Source organism: Ranitomeya variabilis, chromosome 2 (genome assembly GCF_051348905.1).
Source record: "Ranitomeya variabilis isolate aRanVar5 chromosome 2, aRanVar5.hap1, whole genome shotgun sequence".
NCBI lineage: Eukaryota > Metazoa > Chordata > Amphibia > Anura > Dendrobatidae > Ranitomeya > Ranitomeya variabilis.
Genome location: NC_135233.1, coordinates 534,708,684 through 534,728,864, shown reverse-complemented (window position 1 = coordinate 534,728,864; position 20,181 = coordinate 534,708,684). Strand labels below are relative to the sequence as shown.

Sequence of the window (20,181 nt, the reverse complement as noted above, 5' to 3'; positions counted from 1 at the left end):
GACTGTTCATCAAGTGAGTGTGAGGGATGGTGGACAGCAATTGAATTGAAGGTGGGGGTGGGGAGAGCCAATGGTGTATTGAAGGTAGGGAGAGCAAATAATGAATTTTGAGGGTGGGGGAAGAGCAGATGATAATGAATAGAGGGTGGGAGAGGGAAGACATGACAATGAATTGAGGCAGAAGGGGCATGTAACTATAATGAATCGGAGTTAGGGTTAGTGCGGGAGGTACATAGTGGGATCGTTGAGGATAAAGTGACTGGAAATAAATTGGGGAAAGAGTACAGGTGCTAATTAATTTATATATTAAATGGGGAAAGTGGCTATGTATAGCTAGAAGGGGCTCAGTGGCATATTATAATTTATATTTGGAATGGTGGGTTGCATAATAACCAATTACAGTATATATTAATGGTGGGTGAATGTCTGTATTCAGATGTGTAGTGTAGAAGAAAGGGAAAAAGTGGGGAATGTGCTCTGGAAGCGGTGCTCTAGATAACTGTGTTATTTTATGCAGAGACGAGTCCTGGCTGAAAGAAGTGATGGCGGTCTGCGCTGGATTAAAAAGAAACGCAAAGATGAAGGACTTCAGCTAGAGACGTCACTGGTGAGTCAGTATGTTACCTGTACACTGACACCATACACTGTATACTGTATACAGAGCTCCTGTGTATAATGTCACCGGTGATCACTATATTATCTGTACACTATACACTATATACAGAGCTCCTGTGTATAATGTCACTGGTGATCACTGTATTACCTGTAAACTGACACTATACACAGAGCTCCTGTGTATAATGTCACTAGTGATCACTGTATTACATGTACACTGACACTATATATAGAGCTACTGTGTATAATGGCACCGGTGACCACTGTATTACCTGTACACAGACACTGCATACTAAGTACAGATCTCCTATGTATAATGACACTTATGGTGATAGTATTTTTTTTATTAATGATCAGTATTGTACTATTTAGTCACAATGTGGTGGTAATATGTTGTCCGGCCATGGTGTGGTGGTATTTGTTTCTTGTATGTGCTATCATTTGGTCACTATGTGGGGTTAATATGTGGTCTGGTCATGTTGTGTTGGTATTTGTTCCTTGTATGTAGTTGGTCACCATGTGGTGGTAATATGTGGTCTGTACATGCTGCGGTGGTATTTGTCCCTTGTATGCGATATTGTTCGGTCACTGTGGTGGTAATATCTGGTCTGCACATGGTGTGGCAGTATTTATTCATTGTAGATAGTATTATATGTCACTATGTGGTGATAATGTGGTGTCTGGTCATGGTGTTGTGGTATTTGTCCCTTGTATGTGGTATTATTGGTCATTTGAAAAATTGAAAAATAAATAAAAATATACCTAAATTGTATTGCATATTTTAACAAATGTTTAATAAGTTAGAGTAGAGTAGCGCCCGGCCAAAAGAGTCTACCTTGTCATCGTGGCAGATTAAAAAAACCTTTTGGCCAAAACAAAATCTGCTGGCTATGTGTGTGATCTGGTGATGGGAACTGTTAATGTGTGATTGGTGAGAAGTGGAGTTTTTCCAAGAGACAGCGGTGGTGCTGTGGACAGTTCGAGGGTTGGAGGCGGGGCTGGGGTGGAGCCTGGGCGGAGTCTTAAGGGGGCCCCGAAAGTTTTGCCAGTATGGGGCCTCGAAATTTCTATTGGCAGCCCTGCCTCTCCCACATAGCAGGCATAGGCCACATCTAACTCCGTTGTGTCTAGAATGGAGTTGCTCCTGTGAGGCATGACATCAAGGGAAAGGTAGGAGCCTCATGGACAGAGATGTGAGGGGGGAAATGAGAGATGTCAGGGTGAAAATGAGAGAAGCGAGGCTGTGTATACAGAAGAGTGAGGCACTGCAGGTGGAGGCTGTGTATAAGGCCACATTCACACGTTCATTATTTGGTCAGAATTTTACTTCAGTATTTGTAAGCCAAAACCACAAGTGGGAGAAAAATACAGAAGTGGTGACTTGTTTCTAATAAACTTTTCCTCTGATTGTTTTACTCCAAGTTTTAGCTTACAAATACCGAGTTAAAAATACTGACCAAATAACATGTGAACGAGGTCTAAAGGAGAAAAGTGTGGTGCTGCAGAAGAAGTAGGCTGTGTATACGATACGCTTTATTGCAATTTCTCTCGGGATCAAGTGTTTCCAATTGTATATGGAAGAGGAGTGTGAGGTGCTGCCGAAAGAGGTGACTATAAAGGAGAAAAGCTGTGCTGCAGAAAAATGCTGTGTACAAAGGAGTTTGAGCTGGTGGATCCCACCTGGTGTCTCCTGTCCTGGTGCCCTGCATTGGTAAGCGCTGCTTTTTATATTTGTTACTTTGACGCCGTGAGGTACTTTTAACTCACTGGTAGTTTGGCACATGGAATTTTGGCAGCACTTTCCTCTCTGCAATCATGCATGCTGGCCTCATGGACAGTTCACACCGGGGGACGCCCATTCTTTTTAACCATCCTTGAGCACTTTATTTGATATTGTCTTTTGTATACTGCTTGCACTTTAAGCTTGTTAAATGTAATTTAATAAAGTATTATTCTTTGATTACCTATATGCTCCTGCTGTACTCCTTTTCTATATGTGTACAAAGGAGGAGCGTGAGGTGCAGGAGGAATAAGACCCCTTAACTGTGGCCGATAAAAGTCGTATCGACAGTCTTTAAGGAGTTAGGGTACCGTCACACAGTGCCATTTTAATCGCTACGACGGCACGATCCGTGACGTCGCAGCGTCGTATGATTATCGCTCCAGCGTCGTAGACTGCGGTCACACTTTGCAATCACGGCGCTGGAGCGATGCCGAAGTCCCCGGGTAACCAGGGTAAACATCGGGTTACTAAGCGCAGGGCCGCGCTTAGTAACCCGATGTTTACCGTGGTTACCAGCGTAAAAGTAAAAAAAAACAAACCGTACATACTCACCATCTGATGTCCTTCAGGTCCCTTGCCGTCCACTTCCTGCTCTGACTGAGATCCGGCCGTACAGTGAGAGCAGAGTGCAGCGGTGACGTCACCGCTGTGATCTGCTCTCACTTTCCGGCCGGCAGTCAGTCAGAGCGGGAAGCAGACTGCAAGGGACCTGACGGACATCAGATGGTGAGTATGTACGGTTTGGTTTTTTTTACTTTTACGCTGGTAACCAGGGTAAACATCGGGTTACTAAGCGCGGCCCTGCGCTTAGTTACCCGATGTTTACCCTGGTTACCAGCGAACACATCGCTGGATCGCTGTCACACACAACGATCCAGCGATGACAGCGGGAGATCCAGCGACGAAAGAAAGTTTCAAACGATCTGCTACGACGTACGATTCTCAGCAGGGTCCCTGATCGCTGCTGCGTGTCAGACACTGCGATATCGTAACGATATCGCTAGAACGTCACGAATCGTGCCGTCGTAGCGATCAAAATTGCACTGTGTGACGGTACCCTTAATATTCTGTTAAAAAAACTTTTGTTTCAACAAAATGGCACCGGTAAACCTGCAAGACGTGACACAAACCGCAGAGTAGGATATACTAGATACAGGGGGAGATGACATACAGGTATACACTATATACTGGAGAAGATGACACACAGGTATATACTATATACAGGGGAGATGACATACACGTATATACTATATACAGGAAGAGACGACATACAGGTACATACTATATACAGGGGAGATGACATACATGTATATACTATATACAGGAAGAGATGACATACAGGTATATAATATATACAGGGGGAGATGACACACAGGTATCTATAATATAACGCTGGGAGCGTCACTCTGTCCCACCACTTTATAGACTGTGCAAGCGCAAACGCCTGCTCAGTCTGGACCCCACAGAGTGACGCAGCCCAGAGGAGATCGCGGTATGCGTAAGCACTGAACGCATACCGCGATCTCCGACGGAGAAGCAGGGACGTGCCAGGAGCGTGAGTATGCTATATTCACCTGTCCCCTGTTCCACCGCTGCGCGCCGCCATCTTCCGCGTTCTCTGCCTGTGACGTTCAGGTCAGAGGGCGTGAAGACGCGATTAGTGCACGCCGGTGCCGCCCTCTGACTGAACAGTCACATCCAGAGCACCCAGAAGAAGGAGCGGCGTGGTGCGCTGCGGTTGAATGGGGGACAGGTGAATATAGCAAGTGCCGGGGGCCTGAGTCAGCGGCGATACCGGCACCTGACCCCCATAGTGCGCCGGTGTCCCCGCCTGCTCAGGCCCCCGGCACTCGGCGCCCAGCGACGATAGGAGTTTTTTTTTTTTATAGTGCAGCAGCATACGGGGCATATAATACTATGGAGCATCTTATGGGGGCCATCAACTTTTATGGAGCAGCATACGGGGCACATACTATGGAGCATCTTATGGGGGCCATCAACCTTTATGGAGCAGCATACTGGCCATATACTATGGAGCATCTTATGGGGGCCATCAACCTTTATGGAGCAGCATACTGACCATATACTATGGAGCATCTTATGGGGGCCATCAACCTTTATGGAGCAGCGTACAGGGCATATGGATGGGAGCAGCACATTACAGAATGGGGGCACAGGATGGGAGCACATGACAGAACGGGGGTGCAGGATGGGAGGAGCACATGACAGAACCGGGGCACAGGATGGGAGCAGCAAATGACAGAACGGGGGCGCAGGATGGGAGCAGCACATGACAGAACGGGGGTGCAGGATGGGAGCAGCACATGACAGAAAGGAGGCGCAAGATGGGAGCAGCACATGACAGAATGGGGGGCAGGATGGGAGCAGCACATGACAGATCGCGGGGCGCAGGATGGGAGCAGCACATGACAGATCGCGGGGCGCAGGATGGGAGCAGCACATGACAGAACGGGGACGCAGGATGGGAGGAGCACATGACAGCATGGGAGCAGCACAAGACAATGGGGGCCCAGGATGGAAGCACATGACAGGATTGGGGCGCAGGATGGGAGAAGCACGTAACAGGATGGGAGCAGCACATGACAGGATGGGGGTGCAGGATGGGAGCAGCACATGACAGAATGGGGGTGCAGGATGAGAGCAGCACATGACAGGATGGGAGTGTGGTGCCCCAGGGTCCTGGTCGTCGCAGTGGTATTGCTTTCCTTTCGGGGAGAGTGATGCTACGTTTGGAGGCAAAGAAGGATAATTGCATCCAGGTATCACAAACATGCAACACATTTCACACTCCAGGCCACCAGGGGGAGCTCCTGACCCTATTTATTAGGTCACTCTATATATATATATATATATATATATATATATATATATATATATATCTGGTAGTCTGTAAGGGAAGGTAGAACGTTCCAGACCAGAGTCTGAGGAGTGTGGAGGGTTATAGGAACTGTGCATGCCCTCAGAGCTGCAGCTCCCAGAAAGACATTGAAAGGCAGAACTGTATTGTAGCGAGCGTGAAGGGAGTCGCAGCAAAGGAGAGGATACCAGAAGGGGACCAGCCCTGCTCAAGCTGTCTCCTTCTGAGGTGCAACATCCCGGTAGCCAGAATACTGAGGGAGTAAGGACCTTTATGCTTTGCTCCAGAGACCGTCAGGACAGCTAATTGCAAGTTACCTGTCCGCACTTACACCCAGGAGACACGGTGACAACTACAGAGCCGGGTTATCTAAGAGACCCTATAAACAGGCTCAAGTCACCAGTCATACGGGTTTTGTCCTATCCTATATGGGGGACAGAGAGAGCGAAACATCGCATCTGTGAGACCCTTATGTGAAGCCATAGGCAGTAAGGGACTACACCACGGCAGCGCAAAGAAAGGCTACTGATCTCCACCTGGATAAGGGAACTCTGGACTTGCCTCCAAACTGGACGGACTCTGCCTGCCCTGTGATCTGGTGCCCTGGACTGTGGATGCTGAAGTCTTCAGTAAAGGTAAAGAGACTGCAACCCTGTGTCCTCGTTCTTCACTGCACCATTCACCATCTACACACCGGGATGAGGTTCAGGAAGAGAGTAGCACATGACAAGATGGAGGCGCACAAAACAACATGGGGGCTGCACATGACAGGATGGGGGTGAAAGATGGTAGCAGTACATGACAAGATTAGGTCGCAGGATGGAAGCACCACATACCAGGATGGAGACCATATACCAATATAAATGCTCACCACCCGGGCGTAGAATGGGTTCAATAGCTAGTATACTATATACAGGGGAGATGACATACAAGTATATACTATATAAAGCAAATGACATACAGGTGTATATTATATACAGAAGGAGATGACATACAGCTATATACTATATACATGAGGAGATAACATACAGGTATATACTATATACAGGGGAGATGACATACAGGTATACACTATATACAGGAGATGACATACAGGTATATACTATATAAAGGGCAGATGACATACAAGTATATACTGAGGGGAAAATGAGAGATGTGAGGCGAAAATGAGAGGTGTGAGGTGAAAATGAAGAGGTGTGAGTGCAAAATGAGTGAGGGGAAAATAGTGGAGTGATCGGAAAATGACAGGTGTAAGGTCAAAATGACAGGTGTTAGGGGGAAAAAATGAAAGGAGTGAGGGGAAAATAAGAGGTGTGAGGGGGTAAAGAGTGGATTGAGAGGAAAAAGAGAGGTGTCGGGGAGAAAGAGGTGTGAGGGGGGAAAAAAAAGAGAGGAGTGAGGGGGAAAATGAGACATGTGAGGGGGGAAAATGAGAGATATGAGGGGGAAAATGAGAGATGTGAGGGGGAAAATGAGAGATGTGAGGGGGAAAATGAGAGATGTGAGAGGGGAAAAAGTGAGGTGCTATAACTAACCACAGTTAGTTACTATGCCCGGGTTATCTATCTATCTATCTATCTATCTATCTATCTATCTATCTATCTATCTATCTATCTATCTATCTATCTATCTATCTATCTAATTGTTTTATTAGTTTGTAAACTTGCTTGAAATGACATAGAGAATTACTGTATGTAAAAGCTGATCTTAAAAATGTTTTCCATATGGATTGTATACACATGTCAGATGGGTGTCATATGGATGCTAGGTGAGAAAAATCGCATTGTACTCGCATTACATGATACTAGTCCTACTTTTCAGGAACAACATCGGATGGATTTTATTCATGCTGAAAAAAAAAATCAGACTTTTTCTTTACCTCTAGACAGGGAACATAGAAATGCATTGCTATAAACATGGACATGTATAATCTGCATCTGGGTTCACTGCCTGAAATACAGATCAAGATTACCAAATTCTCCTATGTTTATCATTGTGCGTTGTGGCTCATAGAGCTGGAGACGCGAGTCTGAGTACTGGGGAGATCCGATCACAGGAGAGGTGTGAATATTATAATTTAACTTATGTACTGAGCAGAGAGATGCAACCCCGCCCCCCAAAGAGGAGGAGCTATGGAGCGATGAACACTTTGGAGAGAGGTTAGTATTAGAAGCACATGGCGGGACTCGGCCATCAAATTGGGACAGTATAGAAAATGTTTCAGCACAGCCTGCTAGGGAGGTGCACAAATATAGGTTTCCAAACCTTAATACGTGAAATAATTTATAATGGGCACACTCCAGAAATGTGATGCAAAGGGGAATATTTAATGTACATACAGTAGTCACAAATGTTTCGGTCCGTGTGGACCTTCATCAGTGTGCTAGATATATAGATGAGGTGATGTGAACCATATAATGGGCCCGAATACAGTTAGTTTGCATCAACTGGAGAGTGTTGAGGAAATCACTAAATGATGTGGCTGTCCAGCCGTTGAAGGAAAGGAAAAAGGCGTGCAGAGGACTGGTGCAGCTACGCGGTATCCACCGCAAGTAGACTGTCTATATATCTAGCACACTGATGAAGTGTGCCAATTATAAATTATTTCATGAAATTGGGACAGTCCCACTGAATCTGGGACGATTGGGAGCTATGCTGTAGCCATGGAGACACATGTTTGTATAGGAGCTGTAGTCATAAAAAATGTAGGATCTTTTAAATGAATATTATTTGCAAAATGTGCTAATGTTTTAGTTTAGAAATGTAACATACAAAACAACATACTTAATGAAAAGAAGAAATCCGTAGGAGTAAACTCACATCATAACCACTGTTCCTTATTCCACGTCTAGGTCTTTCTCGGGTCACAAGTAGATCCATTTCTGTTTCGCCCGGGCTTGGGCTATTAAGAGACTGTCGACTTCTATATGGATGATTCATCAGGGCAGTTTGCCTGTATAAAATATGGTAAACTATGTCACACAAGAACAAGTGCACATACAGTGTTCATAGAAAGAGTCCGATAATGGAAAGTTTTTCAGAGCAGACTATGGTAGTCAAACACCATCTGCCATTCCATTCCCACCATCATTGGAACTGCAGCTTAGGCTGGTTTCACCATATGATTGAGATTTATTTGCCTTATCCACCAGAGGCTTCTATTTAAAGACCAGAAAAACAGTGTTCAGGCTGAAAGTAGCCATTGAGTATAATGAAGCCGCAGAGTGCACTCGTGTCCAGCACAAAAGACAGTAACTGCCAAAAAAAAGGTCAAACTTGGTCTAAATTGCAGCCTTTGGACTCATTTCGCCTTATTTTACACAATAGCTCCATCAGCGTTGTGTCTGAATCCTGTCTTTATGGGCTTCAGACAGACGTTCCTGAAGGAGACCGAAAAGGAGTCTCAAATGTAGTGAGAAACTAGCCTAACATACATTGAAAGAATGTTCGTGATGGGAATCCCCCTGTACCTGTGTGTCCTTCCAGGCATTGGGACTGTGAATCACAAAAATACAGCATCTACAAGGATACAAGGAGCAAGATTTCCTTTATTCCAGTATACAGTTAGGTCCATATATATTTGGACAGAGACAACATTTTTCCAATTTTGGTTATAAACATTACCACAATGAATTTTAAACAAAACAATTCAGATGCAGTTGAAGTTCAGACTTTCAGCTTTCATTTGAGGGTATCCACATTAAAATTGGATGAAGAGTTTAGGAGTTTCAACTCCTTAACATGTGCCACCCTGTTTTTAAAGGGACCAAAAGTAATTGGACAGATTCAATAATTTTAAATAAAATGTTCATTTCTAGTACTTGGTTGAAAACCCTTTGTTGGCAATGACTGCCTGAAGTCTTGAACTCATGGACATCACCAGACGCTGTGTTTCCTCCTTTTTGATGCTCTGTCAGGCCTTCACTGCGGTGGTTTTCAGTTGCTATTTGTTTGTGGGCCTTTCTGTCTGAAGTTTAGTCTTTAACAAGTGAAATGCATGCTCAATTGGGTTGAGATCAGGTGACTGACTTGGCCATTCAAGAATATTCCACTTCTTTGATTTAATAAACTCCTGGGTTGCTTTGGCTTTATGTTTTGGGTCATTGTCCATCTGTAGTATGAAACGACGACCAATCAGTTTGGCTGCATTTGGCTGGATCTGAGCACACAGTATGTCTCGGAATACCTCAGAATTCATTCGGCTGCTTCTGTCCTGTGTCACATCATCAATAAACACTAGTGACCCAGTGCCACTGGCAGCCATGCATGCCCAAGCCATCACACTGCCTCCGCCGGGTTTTACAGATGATGTGGTATGCTTTGGGTCATGAGCTGTACCACGCCTGGCAAATGCTTTTCTCTTTCCATCATTCTGGTAGAGGTTGATCTTGGTTTCATCTGTCCAAAGAATGTTCTTCCAGAACTGTGCTGGCTTTTTTAGATGTTTTTTAGCAAAGTTCAGTCTAGCCTTTTTATTCTTGATGCTTATGAGTGGCTTGCACCGTGCAGTGAACCCTCTGTATTTACTTTCATGCAGTCTTCTCTTTATGGTAGATTTGGATATTGATACGCCTACCTCCTGGAGGGTGTTGTTCACTTGGTTGGCTGTTGTGAATGGATTTCTCCTCACCATGGAGATTATTCTGCGATCATCCACCACTGTTGTCTTCCATGGGCGCCCAGGTCTTTTTGCATTGATGAGTTCACCAGTGCTTTCTTTCTTTCTCAGGATGTACCAAACTGTAGATTTTGCCACTCCTAATATTGTAGCAATTTCTCGGATGGGTTTTTTCTGTTTTCGCAGCTTAAGGATGGCTTGATTCACCTGCAAGGAGAGCTCCTTTGACCGCATGTTTACTTCACAGCAAAACCTTCCAAATGCAAACACCACACCTCAAATCAACTCCAGGCCCTTTATCTGCTTAATTGAGAATGACATAACGAAGGGATTGCCCACACCTGCCCATGAAATAGCCTTGGAGTCAATTGTCCAATTACTTTTGGTCCCTTTAAAAACAGGGTGGCACATGTTAAGGAGTTGAAACTCCTAAACCCTTCATCCGATTTTAATGTGGATACCCTCAAATGAAAGCTGAAAGTCTGAACTTCAACTGCATCTGAATTGTTTTGTTTAAAATTCATTGTGGTAATGTCTGTATCCAAAATTAGAAAAATGTTGTCTCTGTCCAAATATATATGGACCTAACTGTATATTTTACATTGGCTGGAAGTGGCTACATCCGTGTATGGCTCCAATACACTATATTCTCCTGTACATGTTCAGTCACCAAGATCTTGTATGATCGGGGTGTGCTTTATGCTTTTAAATGGCCTCACTGCAATTTCTGAACAGCGGCACATTGTTTTCTCTCTATGTGAGTATGTTCATTCTTATTGACAGGTTAATTAGCAATATTTCAATCCACAATGGCAGCTGTATAACTCCCAGCTCTAAGCACCTTTAGTCAAAGAAACTGAAATCTTGACAATGGAAAAGGGGAACACACAGAGAATAATCCATTAGTATATGGATTATGCTACTACCTGTATGTAACTTACAATAACAATCTGTGGAATTGACTTTACAATTTTACTGAGGAGCCTATATTTCTCTATTTGAGTAATATTTGCCACATAGAGTCTAAGTCAATGGAATATGGATGTCACGAAGTGACTGTCCTAGCGTGACACGACCCGACGAGTGGTTGGTCACAAAATGGCTAAACACACACAAAGGTACACCGGGGACATTTTAACAACGGTGGGCCTTGTCGGTAGGGAACGGGTAATGGACACCTCCTGCTCTCACCTGAGGATGAGCCCTGCTCTTACTACCGTCCCTATACGGGTTCTTTCAACCCGTCGCCGACCAGGATACCTAGTCCCTCACTTGCCCTGCACCTATCCTTAAGTAGGGAACTGGCAGATGAAAGCACTGGTCCCACCGCTGCACTAATACAACACAAGGTAAGGTAAGACAAACACCAGGGGAAAAGGAAACACAAAACAACACATAGCTTTGTCTGCTGCAATGCACTGCACAGCAGAGTAAGGCACCAAATGGCAGAATTCAACAGAAGCACCACTGAACCCAGCAAGCTCTTTCTCCAACTTGGTTGATCTCCAGAAGGACCTGTATAACCAACAGTCAGCTGATGCATCAGGTGACCTTATGAAGGATGGTGGGAGTGGTCACTACCAACATCAGCTGACCCAGCAGCAATGCAATGCAATAACACCAGCGGCCATCGGGGGGAAAACTGCATTAACCTCAAATGACCAGAAAGGAAAAAAGGTTTTAATCAGAGGGAAACCAGATCTGCCACAGATCCAAACATGGATCGTGACAATGGATCTGGATGTCTGCCTCCATTACCTTATGTCCATTCAGATGTCAAGCAAATATAGCTCCATGTCAGAAATTAGCCCATCAGAGAAATGTCAACACATTTAATCCTTTCCAGTGCCAATGGATTGATCTGCTGTTTGGCTTCATTGTCTTCCTCCCACCAGTGTATCGTCCCCATCGTTCACAGTGTCATCCTCTTATAAAAGAAGAACAAGTCTTTGCCTCTGACAAGACGACACTCATCTCCTGCCAATGCCATCATTCTCATCATTAACAGGGCTTCTCTGAGCCCAAGCCACACTTCTAACATATACACAGAGTATTCGCTCCCAATAATTCTCATTATTCATGTCACATGTAACCGTAGGGAGCTGAACCAAGATAACGGTCCCCTTTACGTGTCTGCGCCGGAACTGTCAGCGCTGTCACCATTGTTTCAGGGGGAAGAGATTTCTGACCTGAGCAGTTCAGGGCACCTGACTGATGGGGCAGGTCCAGCATAAATAGCATAAATAGAATAAAGAACTTGGCACTCAACTTGGTAATAATGGTGGTTTTGAATATGCTTTTTTATTTCAAATAGCAGTCCCAAAATAATAAACGTTTCGGTCTACCATAGACCTTCTTCAGTAAACTAAGTTGAACATACATAACAAAATTCTCAATCATTATACAATGTCATAGCATCATGAAGTTACAGAAAATGAAAAAAAGGGGGGGAGGGCAGGCTAACAAGATAAATCTAGCAACAATTTAGTGAATTGTGATGGAACAGAAGGTAGGAGAGGTAGGGAAGGGATAAGATAAAAATCTTATAACATACCCGACTGCTCAAATGAACGGTATGAGTAATGTCTCTGAATATAACGTTGATTTCTGTGTATGGAAATACTAATGGACCATAGGGGGAGAAGAAGTGGTCGCCCTGTGATATTAAGAAGTATATCCCATAATTAGGTGTACAGTGCTAGCGAAAAAATGGTATAACACGTACGTATACTGACCAGATTTAATCCAAAAAGTAGTGTAGTTTATGGGTCATGGACTTCCAGTTATAATATGACGTGACTGTAAGATAATATGATGTCTGTTACTTATATCGAACGTAGAGGAGGTAAAGAACACGTATCGCTGAGATGCAGAGCCATGTGTAAAAGAACCTCTCACCTACTGACGGTAACTGTATGTGGACAGCATGTGACAGGCTTGCTCACCTATTGTGGTGAATGGGATAAAGTCGCCTGCTATTTATAAATAGAAAGTATACATCAGTATCATAACTATAACGTGGATAATACGAGAACCACAGTGAGGATCCTACCATATGGGTGAAGGCTACAGCATATTTAATGCATAAATTGTTGCCACAGGTAGATCTAAGCGTCTGTGGAATGACAATAAGTGTGGTTGAGTCAGTGACACTATAAGTGGATAAAATTGTCGCCATACACTGGACTATATTATGCCTCACCTATTGTACTGAGATCCCAAACACCTTGTAGAATTGGAGGGGGGCGTACCAAGCAGGGTTCGTGCCTGAAGCATATGATATGATCGTAAGGGGAATGCCCATAACATCTGAGTCCTAATCAGTAGATAGTAATAACAATGTAGTTTGTAACTTACCCATATGTAGAATGATATGTCGCGCCACACAACGCGGTATCCGCCGCTAGTTGCTGGCATGTTGTAGCGAGGGTAAAGTATAAATAGAAGAGGGGCGGGATTCGGCTTTTAGCCGTGACCGGAAGTGCGTCAGAGTGTGTGACGCTAGCTTCCGGTGATTCCTGGTGCGCTCGATTGTCATGGAAACTGACAACATGAGTGGTACACTGATCCCTGCATGTGGAGCATGCGGAAGTGAGATGTAATGGGGCAGAGTGTTGGGAACGGAAGTGTATCCCCTGGATGTGTGATGAGGCTGATTGTGTAGTCAAGGTGACGGTCACATGTAATAACACAGGCGGTCACATGATTACTGTCTACATTAAAGGCTAGTACGCAATCACTGTAATATATGTGAGCACATAAAATAAGGAAAGGGTCTAATAATGAAAAAACTGTATACCTAAAGAGACAAACAGTAGCAGTCGGGTAAAAGGGAGAAGGAAGGGGGAATCCAAGGGTAGGGAGGGGTCAGGAGGTGACTTGAGTGAAGTGATCAATATAAACGGCTCTGTAGAGAAAGATAAATACATTAGTATCTTCATATAGGCAGAGAAACTCTAATACAGGTAAGACAATAGTGTAAATTCATGGTCGACTACCTTATATATCTCTGCAGTACCTTAAGATGGCCAGATCAATTTGCTGACAGGGGGTATAATTGAATTCAAGTGAAAGCAAGTGGATCATAGTCTCTGTTTAGACCTTTAGGTGCTAGGGTCTGTAATTCATGGATCCAAAAAGCTTCCCTTTTTTTTAGGAGATGTGTTCTGTTGCCCCCCCGTCTTGACACCGGAATATGTTCCAGAATCTGGAATTTTAGCTGGGATATATTGTGTCCCTTAGAGATAAAATGGAATGGGAGTGGTAGCAGCATATTTTTGCAACGAATTGTCGACTTATGTTTGGAAATACGGGATTTGATGGCCTGTGTGGTTTCCCCGATGTAAAGGAGGCCGCAGGGGCATTTGATAGCGTAAATGACAAAGGACGTGTCACAGGTTGAGAAACATTTAATCTCATATCTTTTACCAGAGTGAGGATGATAAAAATGTTCTCCCCTAGTGACGTTGTTACACTGGTTACAGTGTAAGCACGGGAAGGTACCCCTCTGGGGTTTGCTCAAAAAACGTTGTGTGGAATCGTCTCTTTTACCCCCAAAGTCTGCTCTGACTAAAGAGTCCCGGATATTAGCCGGGCGTTTGTAACAAGGAAGAAAAAGTTTTGAAATTCAGGAATGCCTGGGTGGGCTGTGCGTAGCATACCCCAATGACGTCTTATGGTGTGATGTAGAATGTGTACATACGGATGGTACACGTGAACAAAAGGAATCCTTTTGTTAGCAGGAGAGCGCACCGTCATGGGGGGGTTAATAGCGTCTGTCAGTAAGTCAGGAGGGTAACCCCGTTCTCTAAATTTAGAGTACATCTCATCCGTTCTGAGTTTTAGGAGGTTGGGTTCCGTAACAATTCTTTGTACTCTTTTAAACTGAGAGCGTGGGATGGATTTTTTGGTCGCATTGGGGTGTAGACTCTGATAATGTAACAGGCTATTCTTATCCGTCGGTTTTGTATATAAATCCGTTTTGAGAATACCCATTTCATCCCTCATGACCAACGTGTCTAGGAAGTTGACTTGTTGTGTGCTACTAGAAATGGTAAAAGATAAACCCGGCCATGCTGTATTTAGAGTATGGAAAAACAGATCTAAGGATTGTGGTGTGCCTGTCCATAGACAGAACACATCATCGATGTAGCGTTTCCAGAAGGGGCAGTAAGCCTGGAACAATGGGTCAGGGTATACAATTTCTTCCTCAAACAGGGCCATATAGCTGTTAGCGTATGGCGGGGCTACATTTGAGCCCATCGCGGTGCCCCTTGTCTGTAAGAAGAAACGGTCCTCGAACATAAAGAAATTCTTAGTCAGGACCAATGTCAGGAGGTCTAGGCATAGATTGATAACGTCTGGATTCAGTTGTGAGGAGGTAAGTAGATGTTTTACGCTGTGGATCCCCTGGGAGTGTGGGATTGAAGTATAGAGATCTTTAACATCAAGGGAGACTAATAACAGCTCCCCCGGGAGAGAGGTTAGATCTCGTAGTTGATGTAAAAAGTCGCCTGTATCCAATAGAAAGGATGGTAGTTTGCGTATCAGAGGAGTAAGTATCTTCTCAAGAAAGATAGCAAGAGGAGAAAGAATTGATTCCGTGGAGGCCACAATAGGGCGGCCTGGAGGATGTTCGAGATTTTTGTGAACTTTAGGCAATATATAAAATACTGGCGTGATAGGGTGAGTTTTAGTCAGATATTCTCGTGTTTTATCGTCAATAACGCCTCTGTTTACATAAGGGATGAGAGTATCCCTGATCAGGTCTCTAATCATGTTAGAGGGGTCAGCTGACAGCAATTTGTAGACTGTATTATCGTTGAGTTGTCGATATACTTCCTTAGTGTAGTCGGTTTTATTCATAACTACAATTGCCCCGCCTTTGTCGGCCGGCTTAATTATAATGTCCTTATCACTACGTAGTGACTGTAAAGCTTGGAAGTCTAGGGCACTCAGATTAGGGGAGGTGTGTAGCTTATGTGTCTCGATATCATGGCGAAGTTTTGCAAAAGCCTGATCGACAAAACCGATAAAAGCCTCTATGGCATGAGAGCCCTTAGGGGGCCTAAACGTGCTCTTATTACGTAGGCCCAAACCCAGTGAGGAAATCATAGGGCCTGTAGAATTAGAAGAAGGGACAACCGTTGTTTCAGAATCTTCAAAATGTACAAGCAGTCTTAAACGGCGGTAGAACCGATGTAAATCCATGTCCATGTCGAAAGTGTTCAATTTATATGAGGGACAAAATGAAAGTCCCTTCTGTAATACAGTGTGCTCGGCAATACTAAGAGTCCTTGATGATATATTGATAACTAGTGGTGATTTACCTGGGACCGAGTCACTCTGTAAAAGTCTGTATCTCTTTTTCCGTTGGCTCCTGCGGGTCCTCTTCTTCTTTGTTGTCGACGTCTTCTCTGGCCTAAAAAATTGCCGGGTCCGCTGGCGTGGTCACGTCTGTCAGATTCAGAACCTGAAGTAGAGGGATCGTTAGAGGAGTGATAATCTGACCGAATAGTATTGGGACGGAAAGAGGATCGATCTTGCCAGTGGTAGACCCGATTGTTGTCGTAATCGTCTAGGTCTCTCTGGAATTTGACCCTCTTTCTATTTTCAGTGTCCCGTCTATGTTGGTCAGTGACTGTTTTAATTCTAGTTTTCAAAGTGTCCAACTCCTCGGATGTACTAGAGGAGGTCAATTGAGTCTCAATATTTTTAATAGTATCTTTACTGGAGGCAATAGCACCTTGGAGGTGTTCAACCGTAAGAGTCATTAGGTCAAATGAGCACTTATTCAATATTTGCTCATATTTTGAACAGAATTCTTGACAGTCACTGAATAGAGTAGGACGAAGAGGGACCCTCAGTCCTCTTGGTATTCTTTTCACACGTAGGTATTCCGTGAGGGTGGCACAATGGAGTTCCAAATTGATCTGGCGTCGCTGTTCGCGCTCCAGATCCCTCCCTCTTGATTCTCTCGGGGGAATTTTGAGGAAATCACTGGAGAGATTTAACTTGGACAATATATTATTAGTTTCATCAAGATTATACGAAAATGTCAAAGATGACATACTAGGACAGTGTGCTCACGTAAGGGAGGATAAATAGTGAAGTATATCGTGGCACTACTGTGTTGGTGCACAAGATAGGTTCCCCAAACCAGTGAACATAAATAGAATAAAGAACTTGGCACTCAACTTGGTAATAATGGTGGTTTTGAATATGCTTTTTTATTTCAAATAGCAGTCCCAAAATAATAAACGTTTCGGTCTACCATAGACCTTCTTCAGTAAACTAAGTTGAAAATACATAACAAAATTCTCAATCATTATACAATGTCATAGCATCATGAAGTTACAGAAAATGAAAAAAAGGGGGGGAGGGCAGGCTAACAAGATAAATCTAGCAACAATTTAGTGAATTGTGATGGAACAGAAGGTAGGAGAGGTAGGGAAGGGATAAGATAAAAATCTTATAACATACCCGACTGCTCAAATGAACGGTATGAGTAATGTCTCTGAATATAACGTTGATTTCTGTGTATGGAAATACTAATGGACCATAGGGGGAGAAGAAGTGGTCGCCCTGTGATATTAAGAAGTATATCCCATAATTAGGTGTACAGTGCTAGCGAAAAAATGGTATAACACGTACGTATACTGACCAGATTTAATCCAAAAAGTAGTGTAGTGTATGGCGACAATTTTATCCACTTATAGTGTCACTGACTCAACCACACTTATTGTCATTCCACAGATGCTTAGATCTACCTGTGGCAACAATTTATGCATTAAATATGCTGTAGCCTTCACCCATATGGTAGGATCCTCACTGTGGTTCTCGTATTATCCACGTGACGTTATAGTTATGATACTGATGTATACTTTCTATTTATAAACAGCAGGCGACTTTATCCCATTCACCACAATAGGTGAGCAAGCCTGTCACATGCTGTCCACATACAGTTACCGTCAGTAGGTGAGAGGTTCTTTTACACATGGCTCTGCATCTCAGCGATACGTGTTCTTTACCTCCTCTACGTTCAATATAAGTAACAGACATCATATTATCTTACAGTCACGTCATATTATAACTGGAAGTCCATGACCCATAAACTACACTACTTTTTGGATTAAATCTGGTCAGTATACGTACGTGTTATACCATTTTTTCGCTAGCACTGTACACCTAATTATGGGATATACTTCTTAATATCACAGGGCGACCACTTCTTCTCCCCCTATGGTCCATTAGTATTTCCATACACAGAAATCAACGTTATATTCAGAGACATTACTCATACCGTTCATTTGAGCAGTCGGGTATGTTATAAGATTTTTATCTTATCCCTTCCCTACCTCTCCTACCTTCTGTTCCATCACAATTCACTAAATTGTTGCTAGATTTATCTTGTTAGCCTGCCCTCCCCCCCTTTTTTTCATTTTCTGTAACTTCATGATGCTATGACATTGTATAATGATTGAGAATTTTGTTATGTATTTTCAACTTAGTTTACTGAAGAAGGTCTATGGTAGACCGAAACGTTTATTATTTTGGGACTGCTATTTGAAATAAAAAAGCATATTCAAAACCACCATTATTACCAAGTTGAGTGCCAAGTTCTTTATTCTATTTATGTTCACTGGTTTGGGGAACCTATCTTGTGCACCAACACAGTAGTGCCACGATATACTTCACAGCATAAATAGCAGTCTGAGAGGGAAGATGAGACACTTGGCAGGGAACGAGCTTGTGAGCAGTGAGACAGTTGATTCCCTCTCGACAGACCCAAGCCAGCTAGCTGTGACTGTGCACCCAGCTAGTAAGACTGCTGATACAGACTACCCTGAGCCTAGTGAGACATCCGCACTAGGAAAGTGACCAAGAAGGAGTGCATACCTTGGCTCTGCTCACCATTGTGGAGGCACCGCTTAGTCCCATCCTCGCGGTGCCTGCTAAGGACCGGCCCGTGCCTGTGTCCGCTGGACTGTGTGCTTCTACTGCAGCCTTGTCTACTGAACTGAGGATTCATCATTGCAAGGAACCTTACATAACTTAGACTGCAAAACAGGAGGGTTGCTCAGGCACCTCCCCAGTGGGGAGGAAGCAATATATACATAATGTCCCATAGCTATTGGCTGGAGAGGAAATAGCAAGTGCATGTGCTGACCCTTAAAGAGGGCGGGAGTGTACGCACACATGCCCTAAGGACATGGTCAGAGGACAGGCTAGAAGCATGCAGAGCATGGAGAAGGGAAGAACTGACCGCAGCACAGGTGAATGAAGTGAAACGCAGGACTCCGGCGTGGTGCTAACAGTACTCCCCCCCCTTACGCCCCCTCCTCTTCAGGCCATTGAGGAATTTACGGAGGAGAATCGGAGGGTGAATGTTCTCCTTTGGCTCCCAGGATCTCTCTAAGGTACCAAATCCCTTCCAGTCAACGAGGAAGAAGGTCTTGCCTCTCAACCTCTTCATGGCCAAGATGTTCTCCACTTCAAAAACATCATCTGAGGCCGTTGGTATGGGCATGGAACGGGATCCTTGAAGAAGGGACTCAGGATGACAGGCTTTAGTAGAGAAATATGGAAGGGATTTGGAATCCATAAAGAAGGAGGTAGCTTCAATTTATAGGAGACCTCACTGATCCGCTTCAGCACCTCAAACGGCCCGATAAAACGAGGACCCAACTTTTAAGAAGGAACCTTCAGCAGGATGTACCTGGTCGAGAGCCACACCTTGTCACTAAGACAAAAGCACGGAGGATCCAGACGCCTTTTGTCATCTGCATGTCTCTTCATACAGGCAGAGGATGCTTCTAAAGTGGCTTAAAGGTCCTGCCACAACTTTACAAAATCCTTGGAGAGGACATCTGCTGCAGGGACATCAGAAGGAACCGTCACCGGGAGGAACCGAGGGGTGCCGACCAAACACAATGTAGAACGGTGATTCTCCCGAGGCTTCACCAAAGTGATTATTGTACGAAAACTCAGCCCAGGAGAGCAACTTCACTCAATCATTATGGTGGGCATTGATGAAGTGTTGCAGGTAATTGCCCAGAACATGGTTGACACTCCCATTGGACTAGGGGTGATAGGCCAATGAGAAATCCAAGGCAATATCCAGATGTTGACAGAGAGCCCACCAGAATCTGGAAGTGAACTTCGAACCTCGATCGGACACAATGGGACGAGGAAATCCGTGCAGGTGGAAAATATGTTTGATGAAGCTGTCAGCCAGTTCAGGAGCGGAAGGAAGAGCAGACAAGGTAAAGTGCGCCATTTTGGAGA

The 20,181-nt window shown here is 44.1% G+C and overlaps 1 protein-coding gene across 6 annotated transcripts in view; it reads right to left on the bottom strand.

The window, feature by feature from the left end:
- KIAA1549L (KIAA1549 like) overlaps nt 1-20,181 on the bottom strand; it is a 673,640-nt gene that overhangs the window by 106,034 nt on the left and 547,425 nt on the right. For all 6 annotated transcript variants that reach the window (XM_077288115.1, XM_077288116.1, XM_077288117.1 and 3 more), the window contains one exon: nt 8,097-8,229. In XM_077288115.1, coding sequence (XP_077144230.1) covers nt 8,097-8,229 — 133 coding nt within the window. The remainder of the gene's footprint in view (nt 1-8,096; nt 8,230-20,181) is intronic.